This window comes from Neomonachus schauinslandi, chromosome X, assembly GCF_002201575.2.
Source record: "Neomonachus schauinslandi chromosome X, ASM220157v2, whole genome shotgun sequence".
Lineage (NCBI taxonomy): Eukaryota > Metazoa > Chordata > Mammalia > Carnivora > Phocidae > Neomonachus > Neomonachus schauinslandi.
Genome location: NC_058419.1, coordinates 111,815,673 through 111,829,055, shown reverse-complemented (window position 1 = coordinate 111,829,055; position 13,383 = coordinate 111,815,673). Strand labels below are relative to the sequence as shown.

Genomic DNA, 13,383 nt, shown 5'->3' with positions numbered 1-13,383 from the left:
ACCACCCCCCACTCCCACCCCAATCCTTGTGTGCTGGGGGTGAAAGCTCAGAGCAGAGGAGGCCCTTTTACCTGGGGTGATTGGTTGTGTCCACCTCTCAGGAGACCAGGACATAGGCTCCCAACAGTTGTACTCGTCTCGGCCAACCAGTCACCCAAAACCTTGCCCTCTGCACACCCAGTACTCTGAAGTCCTAAAAGGCCATGATCCACTGAAAACTTGAAGGAGAAACTGCAAGCTTGCTCTCCATTTGCATTCAAATCAAAGTTTTATGAAACTATGTTCCTGTTTTCAGTGTGGTAAAGCAAAAGAGTTTTTAAATTATCAGGGCTCCTTTGTGTTCCCTGGGACCACATCTTTGACACTGTTAGACCAAAAACAAAACAAAAACAAAAACCAAGAGCAGCAAATTACCCCTGCTACTTAGGCTTTTGTATGAAAACTGGTTTTAGGGACATTTTCTTTGTTCTTATTTTCTTTGGCCTGCAGTGGGGAATAAGTTCATTTTTCTTTTTCTTTGACATTGAAAACTATATTTTTTAGAAAAAGAAATTCTTTCTGCCCAGCTCTGCACTGAAAACAGCTTGTAAAATACAGCTGTGTTTGTCACCCTGTTTGAGTCAGGGTTCCCCTACAGGCTGCTCTGAGCCCTCCACCCCCCCACCCCCACCCCCCACGGCAGGTGCTGAGCTGAGGGAGGCCTCAGGCACACTTGCTGACGCACTCCAGCAGCTCCATCCGGATGGCAATGCGGACGTGCCAGCCCAGCGGGATCAGCCGGATGAAGCGGGAAATGATGGGGGGCCGCAGGAGGTTCTGGACTGTGGAGGTTCGGTCTGAGTTTCCATAGAAGACCTAAAGAGAGAGGAAATCTTACCGTGATCACATCAGAGGACGGTAAAGGAAGAACAACTCTTATCCGAAGCTGGCCTAAACTTTTAAGTTTGAGAAATCTCAGCAACTGGTTAAGGCTCAGAGAATTGCACGTGCCCCCCCCGCCGCAAATCTGAACTTGCATGTTAGTCAGCACCTGTGTGCTCTAGGCATCTCCGAGTCACTCTGTGGGGACATCTAGAACTGCACCATCCAGTATGGAAGCATTAGCCACATGTAGCTCTTAAATTTAAGCGAATTAAAATTAGGTAATAGTTTCCTTCCTCAGTCACACTAGTTGTGGTTCAAGTGCCCCATAGCTATGTGTAATTAGTGGCTTCCATATTGGACAGTGCAGATATTAACATTTCCATCATCACAGAATGTTCTATTGGATGGCACTGATAGAAAATGCCTCTTGATCCTTATCACCAATTTTGTGTTTTAATCCTTTGCCTTTTGACAAATTTTGAAAAGGACCACATCACACTTACAAAGAGGAATGTCCCTCTATTCCAAAGGTATCCAAGGTGGGGCTTGAGTAAAGCTCGAGTATGCTGGCCCTGAAGTTGTGAGTCAAAGCTTAAGTGTGTATCTCTACATTGATACAAATGGCAAATAGACTTGGAAAACTGCTTTTAGAAAAGAAAGAGACATAAAAACAAGATTCTGACGGGGAATGCAGTACCCAAAGTAGAGAGAAAAAGGGCTTGCTTCGTGTTTTGGGGGGATGCAACATAGCATGATGCCGTGGCTGTTTGGCTACATTTCCAAAGAAATCATTCTTTGCAGTCTTTCTAGAGTCGCAAGGACACTGGAACATTTCATTTCTTTCTGGGACTATCTCCTAAAAAAAATCTGGCTGCTACATTGGCCTCATCCATCTACAAAACAAGAAGGACCTCAGATGCCATGACCTTGCCCCTTTTCCCAGTAGCAACAGCCCACATCACCTTCTCTCAGCTTTTTGCCCTTGAGCCTATTCAAGTCGGGACAGCTGCAGAGGGAGGATGGGACAGGCCCCTCCAGATTGCACAAGGGCCTGAGTAGAGTGCCTTTTTGCAAAAAACTGTCAAGGCCTTCGGAAATGCAGACAGGACTAGAAAAAGAATTCTCATTTCTTTTTGAAAAGCCAACTAACAAGAGCAAAAATGAAATAAAATGTGTAAGTATCAAGATGGTTTTTCTTACTGTACTCAATCAAACTCCTTGAAATCTCAACCCATGAATGTCTTGCTGTACAACTTGTCATCAGAGAGTACAAAGCCTTCTGATTTCCAGCCACACGTGTCTACTTAATCTGATTAAATGTCCAAATTAGCCTCAGAAGTCCTTACTCTCAGGCAAAAGGACAGTTAACATTTCCAAACAGCTAGTGAGTTTTTAATTCATTGCAAATATACATTATATATATATATATATAATAATGATTATATATATATACTTAATTACGAGCCTACTGTGTTCGGTCTATGGTGAATAAGACTTGGGGCTGGGCCTTTAGAGGTTAGTAGGATATATAGTTGTGCAAAGGCTTAAGTTCCTCTGTGTTTGCACTGCTGGAGTCATTTTAATCATTTACATAGCTCAGTGGCTAACTTGCTGGATTGTCCAAATCTTCCTAGAAGTGAGTCTCAGTAGTAAGGAGAGGCCATATCTACATAAATGGACAAGGGCCTAGCCACATCAATAATAGGTCAAGTCAGACCCATGTAGCAAAGTGTTCAATGGCCCAGTGAGTTTGGAACAGTCCAAATGGCCAGTTTTGATTATTCAAGCAACTATAAACTGATCGGTGAATTCAGACAAGGATTTCTTCTGTACACAACAGTGGTGCTCATTCACAAACAAACTGCTAGGCACCCAAGATTCAGCAAGAAAAGACACCTGCCTTGTCGTCTGAGAGTAGACCATGTTGTGGGGAAGATCACAGATGACTTCCCTTGCCATGGAGTCAGTGGTCTGACAGGGTAGAAGCAGGAAGGAAGCCCCAGAGAGTGTGAGCTGAAGGTAGTTTGGGGTAAGCCAGACTTACCCGGTTGTTTCCTGTCTGGTCCTTATAGTAAATCCAGTTCAGGTTCTCATCCGTCCTGTACTGCACGCTGTACTTGGTCATCCACTCATCAATGTCACAGCGCCCCTGGGTGAGGATCCCTGAAATCACCTTGACCTCCTTCAGATCTATCTGTAGCCACTGGCTGCTGTCCTGGTACTTGGAGAGCCAGGCACACCTGCCAGGGACACAGCAAATCACCAGGAGCCTTTCCCCATGAGCACCTCCAAAGAGCTGAGCAGCACTGCCCTTTGAGGGGTTACCAGCACCTGAAGAACCTCTGCAATGCTTGGGCAGTCTGAGCTGCGATCTGGTAAGCACCAAAAGACCTGTCTTCAAGAAGTATCCAGCCTCTGTTACACTTGTATCATTGTCTTTCTCCCTGCATCTCCACTGAGCAAAGAACAATGGCCAGATTCAACTGATTGGTCAAAGAAGTGCCTCTGCGTGTAGCTGAAATCACCTTTGAGGTGTGGTTGAACAGGTCTTTCTTCAAAACACGAAAATGCATGGTTATTACACCCGCCAGCCCCCTTCCGTTTTCATTAGTCTCTCCTGGTGTCTCTTTCTCCATGAGTCTTACCCTAATTTCACTCCCTTTATACATATCTGCATCTCCTTCAGGTGCTGTCATTCATAGCTTTCAGAGAGTATCTCCCATGTGCAGAACACTGAGCCAAGAGGCTCTGGAAGAGCTTTTGACAATTGTAAAGCAAACTAACCATTGAAGGAACTGGTTTGTTTTTTAGCTATATCCCTCCTGAATTGTGGAAACCTATAATTTCCCCTTTGAGGTTTTTATTTATTTTTTGCATATTAATTAGCTTCTTGGGACTCAGTCCTTGGCTGCCTTCTCTTCTAACTCCAGACTTGCTCCTTGGGTGGCTCTTGAATTTTTAACTTCCATCCCAGACCTTTTCTCAACTCCAAAATCTGAGAATCAGTTGCTGTCTAGACAACTTCTAGATGCCTTATAGCATCCCAAATGAAACCTGTCCAAGAATGAACTCCTAATTATCTCCACCCCAACTGCTCCTTCCAGTATCCATCTCTTGGAATGCTACCTCCATCCTCCTGGGTGTTCATGCCAGTGATCTGAGAGAGATCCTTGGCCCCTTCCTCTCTGTCACCTCAAACATCCAATCCATCTATTGAGTCCATCTCAAATTTTTTCAAATTCATTTACTTTTCTCCATTTCACTGGCACTGCTCTAGCCCATATCATCCTCAGTTCTTGCCTGGATGATTGCTACTTTACCTCTCTTCACTGGTCTCCCTGGGTTGCCTCCCCCTGCCCCCCCCCCCGCCCCACTAAACAGTTCTCCCCCACAGGAGCCAGATTTTTCTTAAAACACAAGTCGGACTGTAATACTCCCCAACTTCAAATCTTTCTCTGGTAGAGTCTGCTAATTGTCTCCCAATATCCTCTTCCCATTTTCCTTTAGTCATAGAACACCAAGTTTTATCTGGGCAAATGGTCACCCAGCAGAGTTCATATTTCCCAGTCTCCTTTGCAGCTAGGTGGGACATTCTGACCAAATTCTGATTAATGGGATGTGGGCAAAGTAGCCAATATGATTATGCTTGTATCCTTAAAAGTGTGTGCACCCTGCTCTTCTTTTCTCCCCACTGACTAGAATGTAGATGTGATAGTGGAAGCGAGGGCAGCCATTTTGTGCCCCAAGATGGAAGCTTCATGTGAAGAATGACAGAACAAGGTAGAAAGAGTCTGGAACCCTGATACCATTAGCCATCATACCAACCCGACACTGCCTAATGAAACTTTTAGATGACCAAGAAATAAACCTCTATGTTATTTAAGTCCCCATACTTTGGGGCTCTTTGTTACAGCAGCACAAACTTGTATTCTAACTAATGCACATTCAAGGAACTCATTATGCCCAAAATAAGGACCATAATCCTTAACATGACTTCATGATCTGACTTCTGCCTGCCTCTCTAGCCTTATCTCCCTTGTGTCCTAACTTTGCTGACCTTCTTTACCATCCCATGTGTGCCCTTCAGGGAGCCTCCCAACTAAGGGCCTTTGCACCTGCTGTATTCTGTGCCTCCCCGACCCCCTCACCTGGACAACTGCAAGTCTCAGGTTAAATATCTTTTCCTTAGAAAGTCTTCCCTGGTACTTCAAATGAATGAGGTCTTTCTTCTTTGTCTCCTGCAGAGCATTTAACACACTAAATGATCAGTTGTGTGATTATGTGCTCAGAGTCCCTCTGGCCCCCTAAACTGTGTGCTTCTAGAAGGCTGGGACCGCATCCACCTTGTCCACAGTCCTCAGCACATGGAAGGCACTCAATGAATATTTGTTGAATAAATAAATAAATGCATTCTGCCATTTGTTTATTACAGAGACGTGCATTTTTCAAATCACATGAAAAAAATTGCCTGAGTCATCTGCCCTGCTTACCCAAAGCCTTGACTGTTGAGCCGGGCCTTGTTAGCTGTCCATGAGGAATACCAGCCCACATACTGCTCCAGGTTGGAGCAGGTGATCTGGTCTGGTGTAACCTCTCCTGACTCAAACCCCAGGGGCTTATGATATGGGCATTCTGGAAAAGAAAAGGCAACATATATTAAAACACTCGTATCACATCGCAACACTCAACAAACACGACATGACTAAAATGACAAATCAAACCATCTCATTTGCACTTTGGTAGGTGGAGAATGCTTTGCTTTGTAGCGCAGTTCATGATGGATCTTCAACCTACTCACTGCTCTTATGAGAAGAGAGTGAAGATGAAGTAAAAGGATTTCCATAGAGACTCACAACATTCATAAAAGCAGACAAAAGGGGCTCTATGGCAACCTGAGGTGGGGGGGGGCTGAGAAATACTTCACCTCCTCCACAAACTTAGACATTTAAAAAACCAAGAGGTTCACAGAGAAATATCATACTTAAATGCCATACTCTTTATTTTCTGCATGAACACAGTTTTAGCCATCCTGCATGATGACATCAGGGTCCCTACTTATCCCCAGGCAGCATAGGATGCTAATGATAGAAACAAAACAATGGTGAGAGGCAAGAAAGGCAATTATATATTGAGACTGATTTCTCACTTGTAAATTGCAGTTTTCTCACTAGTCTAATGGGAAAAAAAGGGCGGGGGGTGAAATATGCCTGACTATTAAATGAGGTACAGTTGAAAGGAGCTTTTTTTTCCAAATACGAATAGCCAAAGCTAGTTCTTAGATGTTAACCGTTTGCTGCTTGTCATGTATTTCTTCTCGCATTTAGTGTTGGGTTACCTGGTCAAAAACTTTTGCCCAGCATCCATTCTCCCCTTCTTTTTGACGAAAGAGCCCTAATTTTGTTGGGCAGCAATGTAACCAGCTAAAAAAACCCCAATCTTTCCGAGTCTCTTTTGTGGTTAGAAGTGACCACATGATACAATTTGTGACCAGTGAGATATAAGATGATGTCTGCTGGGGATTTCTGATCAGTTTTTGCTCACCCTTTCTTCCTGTTGCCTAGAAGGAAAACCTGACGGCTAGCACAGAGGTAGCCATCTTGCACAATGAGGGTAAGGCCAAAAGAACTGCAGAGACCTCAGCCCTGATGTCCTTACTACATGAGTCAAAACAAAAGTAATTTCATAAGCCACTACTTAGGGGGGATCTTTTCTAATCAAACGCAGGTTCTAGCTAAACTTCTATAGAAGACAAATGATAAACTTATACAAAGACATTCTTCCAGTTTTCTGATTGTGAACGATAAATGTCAAGTAAGTTATTTTTTTTTCCATGTGTAAATTTGAGTTCAGTTTGAAGAGCTGAACATATTTACTGGGGCATCATCACCTCCCAACAGTAAGATGAGTGCTGAGGTCTTTCTGGAGCATAATTTTCAAAAGTCAGTAAGACAGAATGAAGCATGCGAAAGCTTGAATGCGATCCATCCTGAGACCAGAATGCCCGCACAGTAGTCATGCCCTGTCCTCAGAGGGCTGAAGACAGAAAGACAGCTTCAGGCCTCTGACCAGGGAGGCTTCACCACCTTTTTGCCCAGTGCACCAAAGGGAAGTGTCCAACCCCCACCAGTAGCTGCAGCTCAGTGGGGCTGGAGGTGAGGGGACTGTATTGGTAGTTTATCTAGTACCCAAGGCTTCAGGAACCTATTAAGGGAATGGGAATTCCTGGGAGTGAGGACAGGAGTGCTTTATGGGCCGCTCGATCAGGCCTTGTGTGGTCAAATCATCAGGAGGGCTTGCTAAGGATGCAGTTTCCAGTATTCCACCGCTGGAGCAGCCTTATTTTTAACAAGCACACTTTCAAAGCGCACTTTGGAAACCTTGACCTGTCAGGGAAGGCCTTTGTTGGTTGGCAGATTCAGTGACCGACTGCCTGTGGCCTTGGGGCCTCCTCCCCCTCCTCGATTCCCCTCTGACCTGGAAGACAAGCCCGTGCCCCCCAAAAGGAGGGACAAGGTCGCAGCACCAGAAAGCTGTGTTTCAGTGGGGCCCAAGGTTGTCACTTAAATTCTAACTGTGGATGTCTTTAAGGCCCCTCCATCCTGAACCTCCCCTTTCCTGCTCCGGGGCCGCCAGCTTGGAGGGCTGGAGCAGAGGGGAAGGAAAAGCCATCAGCCTGTTCCTGATTGCTTTATTCTTGGCATTTTGCTCTTTCTCTGTTTTCCCCTCACAACTCTTTTGCCATTTCTTTCCAATTAGCCCATCTAATAGTTAAGAGTGGGCTGGGAACCTACGGAGACCTAACCAGCGGCAATGGCCTCGGAGGCCGGTGAGATCTAGACATGGGCCCTGCCCACACTCTCCAGGAAAGTGATGATCTTGCCGTCCCCATGGCCTCAGTTGCCATCTGGGAGTCAATGCCAGACTCTCAGGCCCCAAGCCTTAGCTAACCATTGTCCATTTTCCAGGTGAACGGTTCCATCTGGGTGACCCCAAAACCCCTCCCACCCACACATCCAAAACCGAGCCCTTCAGCATCCAAGCCCCAAGCCTGCCCCTGTCCAGTGCTCCTGTCTCAGGCATTGGTGCCTCTAGCTACCCAGCTGTCCACCCAGAAAGCCGGCGGTGTGGCCCAGGGCACAAAGCAAAGACTGTCTGACAGGTCTCTGCCTGGGCACCACCTGGGGAGTTACGGAAGTGCTAATGTTCAGGTCACCCTGCAGAGATGCTGATGTCATTGGTCTGGGGTAGGACCTGGCTAGGGGTAAAGCTGCAAGGGAGTGTAATGAGCAGCCAAGGTCAAGAATGCCTGCTTAGAGTCAGTGTGAGCTGGGATTGGATCCCACTCTCTGTGTGAGCTCAAGCAAGCTGCTTAACCTCTCTGGATCTCAATTTCCTCATCTGTGAAATGGGCACAACAGTATGTGCCTCCATAATGTCCCTGGGATTACATGAAATAAGGTTTGTAGAGTCTGTAGTGCCTGGCCAAGAGCAACAGATTAAATTGGTGTAATAGAAAAAAAGATATATATATATATATATATATATATAGGTGTAATAGGGTGAAGTTGTGGGAATATATTGATGTCTTCTTGAGTTTTTCATGTTTGTCTTTCTGGTGAAGACTCACCCGGGGAGGAAATGTAACTTCCCTCTACCGCGCTCTGTCCTGCCCCCATCGTCCCCTGTACATCTCCCCAAGAAGGAGTCCAGCTTCATGTTTCTAAAGGTCTGCTCTTGTTGCGCCAGGAAGAATAAGCCCCACGCTCGTGTTTGTGTGTGCGTGTGTTCGTGTGTGTGAGATTCAGGAGAGGAAAAGGCTGTTGACAGCATAGCATCTCTCAGATTTATGAATTTGGAAGGTCTAGGCCTCAACAGAAATTAGCTGATGGTGCTAGAGGAGGTGACTGGAGATTCTGGACTTTGGCCTTTGTGGGGGAAAGGGGGATGCTCATGGAGGGGCCTGAGCTCAGTGGGGACATGCTTCCTCTGAGAGGGCTGGACCACGGATAGGGTCAGGGAGACCCCCTCAGGAAACCCGGGAAGGTCCGTGGGACTGAGCTGAGCTTGGTTCAGAGGGAGAAGAGCCACCACCAAGGTGTCCACCTTCAGGTGGGGTTGTGGGCCAGGCAGAGAGTCTGCCACCTAGCCTGAGCCTAAGCCCTGCCCCCAAGCAGCCCTTGCAAGCCCATGGGGGCTTCATGTAGTCCAAGGAGAGAGGAAGGACCTTTAACAAGCCTGTCTTTAGACTCCTCACAGGCCATGACAAAGGAGGCCTCAAGCTGGAGTTATTTAAACTTGGAAAAATAGGAAATGTGATATTTCTCATGCTGTGTGCTGTGGAGTAAACTGCAGTCAAGTTATGTTATTTTTCCTGACTCCTCCTTTCCCCTCTTTCTCCTCTCCTCCTCCTTCCGTGGTCCTGGCTGAGCTCCCTTTTGGTCCTCATACAGGCCTGGAGGCCTTCCAATGAGGCTGCTCCCTCTGCCTGTGACACTCCTGTCCCCTCTCCTCCTCTTTCACCTGGCCAACTCTACTCATGCTTAAGATCTCAGCCCTCTTCCCCTTCCTGCCCTGAGCTGAGTAAGGGACCCCAGCTGCTGCCTCCCCAGGCACCCTGTTCCTGTTACTTATTCCCTGTCCTTGTGATAATTTAATTGCCAGCTCCCTGGTCTGTCTGGCTCACCATTCTAGCCTCTGAGCTGAGCAGAACGCCTGCACGTGCTAGGCACTCAATAGTTATTGACTGGATGCTGAATGAAGGGATCAACAAAGATTATCACCCATCTTGGGGGGCCGCTAGGAGTAAGCAGAGAAAACAGCAGAAACAGGAAGCAGAAAGCTCAGGGAGGAGACAGAGGTTGCCCAGCCCAGGGAACACCCACCGCCCTGAGCCAAAAGAAACTGTCACTTGAGCATAAACTAGGATTAAGCGACACAAATAACATTGCTGGAGGAATTAAGGGGCTCGCCATCAGATTTACACGGAATATGGCCTTCGCACGTTTTCTGCCCGATGGAAGTTAGTGTAGCTATAAAGCCTGTTTTTACCCTCATCTTAAGGAGAAAAAGAATGTTTCTACATTCATTTTAAGGAAAAACCTACGTCTTCTGAGCGAGTGATGCTTTGCTCATTCCATGGATAAAGGCATAGTCATAATGTGCTGCTAATCCAGACTATACTTAACATACTAGCCTTTCTCATTCAGTAGCTGATTTCTCGGCTGGTAGGCATGAAGGCCAGACAGGCTTCTAAAGAACGTTAACCTAGAGAAGCACAAGGAGAGCTGAGGAACGTTCTTGACAAGAGAGAGGTGAATATTAATATGCATGTGTATGAGACTTGAACCGATATGGCCATGTAGTAGAATCTAGAATAATGTTTATAGAATAGAGTAGAAACTCGAAAATAATATAGGAATATAAGATCTAGAATAAAAGGAAAGCAGTAACGAATCATTGGATTTCTTATATTTTGATACTTGCTTACACTGTTTCCCCCTCGGAGTGCCAAGGTAATCTTAGCTCGACTGCGGAAGACGGACCCTTTAGTAATTTTAGTAATTTTCATAACGTTAAGCCGAAGTCAGTCACCTTCTTCTTCGTGGGTGGGGACACTGGACAATAACAGCCAGTGTGCCCCTGGGAGCGCCTCCTGGCAGCTCCAAGTGACGCTCCCTCCTGTCCTTCTGTACTTTCTAGGCTCTTCTTCCCTCCTAAGGCGGGCTCTGGTGGAAGCGCGGAATCTCAGGGTCCAGAGAAACCAAACAACATTCTTAACATTCCACTGAGGATCTGAGGCACTGATGGGCAAGTGATTTCTGGAACATTGTGGCTAGTCCTACTGCCCTGAATCATCTCTTTCGTGGAAAAACCCATTAACACCAACGAACCAACTCTTTCACACTTAGGTTGCATTTTTTCCTTCCTGGAAATATCTGTGCTATTAAAAAATAAAACAAAAGCAAAAACCAACCAAAAAAATGGTGGGGAGAGGGGAATGCTTAAGCTAAAAGAATTTCTGATTTCAGAACTTCAAGTTCCTGGCAGGTGTGTGGGGAGAGAGCTTGGGGGACCCGGGTCGACTTCACATTTCTCAAACACACAGCCCTCCTCAGCCTCACAGTTGATGGGGTCAATGAAGCCCATCTGCAGAAATAATCTCTTTTTAAGTTGCTTGCGGAAAGAACTTCGAGTGGAGTTCCAGTCGGTCTTCAGGTCTCTGCTGAAGAGAACATTTATTGCCACCACATGGGAAACTCCTTCGGGCTGGAGCTAATGCCTTCATTTTCATCTTCCTGTCGGCGCCTAGCATATAATAGGCACCTGATGACAAAGGGTGGAATTGAATTTTAAGTGGGTTATTAAGGAGGGTGCTTCCATATTGACTGGGCAGGGCACACCAGTATAGAGTGGTTGCAGGAGCTCCCGCCGGGGCACACAGTGGAGGGGACGTCCGGTAGAAGCCCACCAAACTCAACGGCACTTAGTGCTTTCCTCGCCGCCGGGACCCCTCTGCGGCTCGCCAACAGACTTAGCTCACAGACCACTCCTACCCCTTCAGTAAACAGGAAAACGGAGCCAGTAAAGGCCCTGCCTCCCCCGCAATTTGCTATTTTAATGCAAATTTAATGAAATAAGAGAAGCTCACACATGTACACACATACTGTGTCTAGCGGAGCTATTATTAGGCGATTATGTAAAGTGAATGACTTGGCACGGCACCATCATAACCCTGGAGAGGGGTGACAAAGACAGTTTCAAGCAAAAGAGGCTCTGAGCCATGGAAAGGACTGAGCGCTGCAAGTACTTGCTGGGCCCCCAAGCCCCTGAAAGTCCGAATGTGAGCTCTCAGGAGGCGCGAAGAAAAGGAGCTGACCTTTATTAAGCTACAGTTTGCTGGGTACAACACAAGATGCTTTTCATGCCTCCTCCCACTGATTCCTCATAACAACTCCTTAGAGCAGGGGTCAGCAAACTGTGGTCCTTGGGTCAAATGTGGCTCGCCACCTGTTTTTGTAAATAAAGTTTTATTGGCACACAGCCGTGCTCTATGGCCGTGTGTCACGTCTATGGCTCCTTTCGCCCTACAGCGGCAGAATTGAGAAGCTGAGCCCCTTTGACCTGCAAAGTCATAAATATTTAGCATCTGGTCCTTTACAGACCAAGTTTGCTGGCACGAACCTTACAGGAAGACATTCAGAGTAGCCAGGAAGGTCTATGTTATGCTGCAGAACAAATTGTCTTGGAAATTTCAGAGGCTTAACGCAACACAAGTTTTTCGCTCAGGTGACTTGTCCATTATAGGTTGGCAGGGGTTTCTGCTCCATTTAATCTCCTGGGACCCACACTGAAGGAGAAACCACTTTCTCAAGGAGGGAAGGGAGAGCCAGAGAGTTGAGTACCAGCCCTGAAATGCTCATTTGGGAAGAGACACTGCTCACTTTGGCTGGAACTGCTCATATGGTGCCACCTCACTACAGGGGGGCTGGGATGTGGGGAAGCACATGGTTGTTTGGTGAGCAATAAACCCTCAGGCACAGTACAATTACCTCCATTTGACAGAAAAAGACCAAAGTGGGAGTCCCAGAGTTAAGAAATGAGGCAGCCAGGGTTCCACCTCTGGTCTTTCTGGCTCAAAAGCCTGTGCTTTTCTCAAATGCCCCACCTCCTACCATTGATTTCTTCTCATAAATTCCATGAGTCTGTTTCACTGAAAATAGGTTCCGGCTCACCGTCTCACATAGGCCAAGGAGAGATGCAAGAAGCTGTTTCGAAACGACATCAGTGTGGTATGTTGGAACAGTGCCCGTTGTGTGATTTGAAGCTCAGAGGCCAACTGTGTGTCCCGGGGGCGGGGGGGGGGGGGGTGTTAATTCAGCCAGGTTGAAGGGAAGAGGAGAAACGGTGTTCCTAAGGACACCCCAAGGATCTGGTGCCCTAAGGAGAGGGGACACTCACCTGGTATGCAGTCTAAGGAGGTGGCACCAGCAGACCAGAGGGCATTGGCACCTCCTTGGCAATCACATTTGCAGGCTTTCTGGTACCAGGGGTCCTCACCCTCATCCTGCGGGAAGCCAGAGGGGCAGGAGGGTCAGTCACAGTCAAAGGCAACTCTGGCCAGAGCCCCTGGGAAAAGTTTGTGTTCAAAAACCTTGCTCATGGGCGCCTGGGTGGCTCAGTCGGTTGAGCGTCTGCCTTCAGCTCAGGTCGTGATCCTGGGGTCCTGGGATCAAGTCCCGCATCGGGCTCTCTGCTCTGCGGGGAGTCTGCTTCTCCCCCTCCCTCTGCCCCTCCCCCCTGCTTGTGCTCTCTCTCTCTCTCTCTCTCTCTCTGTCAAATAAATAAATAAAATCTTAAAAAACAAAAAACAGGGGCACCTGGGTGGCTCAGTCGTTAAGCGTCTGCCTTCGGCTCAGGTCATGGTCCCGGGGTCCTGGGATCGAGCCCCGCATCGGGCTCCCTGCTCTGCGGAAAGCCTGCTTCTCCCTCCCCCACTCCCCCTGCTTGTGTTCCCTCTGT

At 47.2% G+C, this 13,383-nt stretch overlaps 1 protein-coding gene across 1 annotated transcript in view; it reads right to left on the bottom strand.

Moving 5' to 3' along the window:
* Nucleotides 1–702: 702 nt before the first annotated feature.
* Nucleotides 703–13,383, bottom strand: part of RS1 (retinoschisin 1) — a 23,165-nt gene continuing 10,484 nt past the window's right edge. Inside the window, exons 4-7 of the mRNA XM_021683858.1 lie at nucleotides 12,823–12,928; nucleotides 5,355–5,496; nucleotides 2,909–3,104; nucleotides 703–855 (exon numbers count right to left, since the gene is read on the bottom strand). Of these exons, the coding sequence (XP_021539533.1) occupies nucleotides 703–855; nucleotides 2,909–3,104; nucleotides 5,355–5,496; nucleotides 12,823–12,928 (597 nt within the window). The remainder of the gene's footprint in view (nucleotides 856–2,908; nucleotides 3,105–5,354; nucleotides 5,497–12,822; nucleotides 12,929–13,383) is intronic.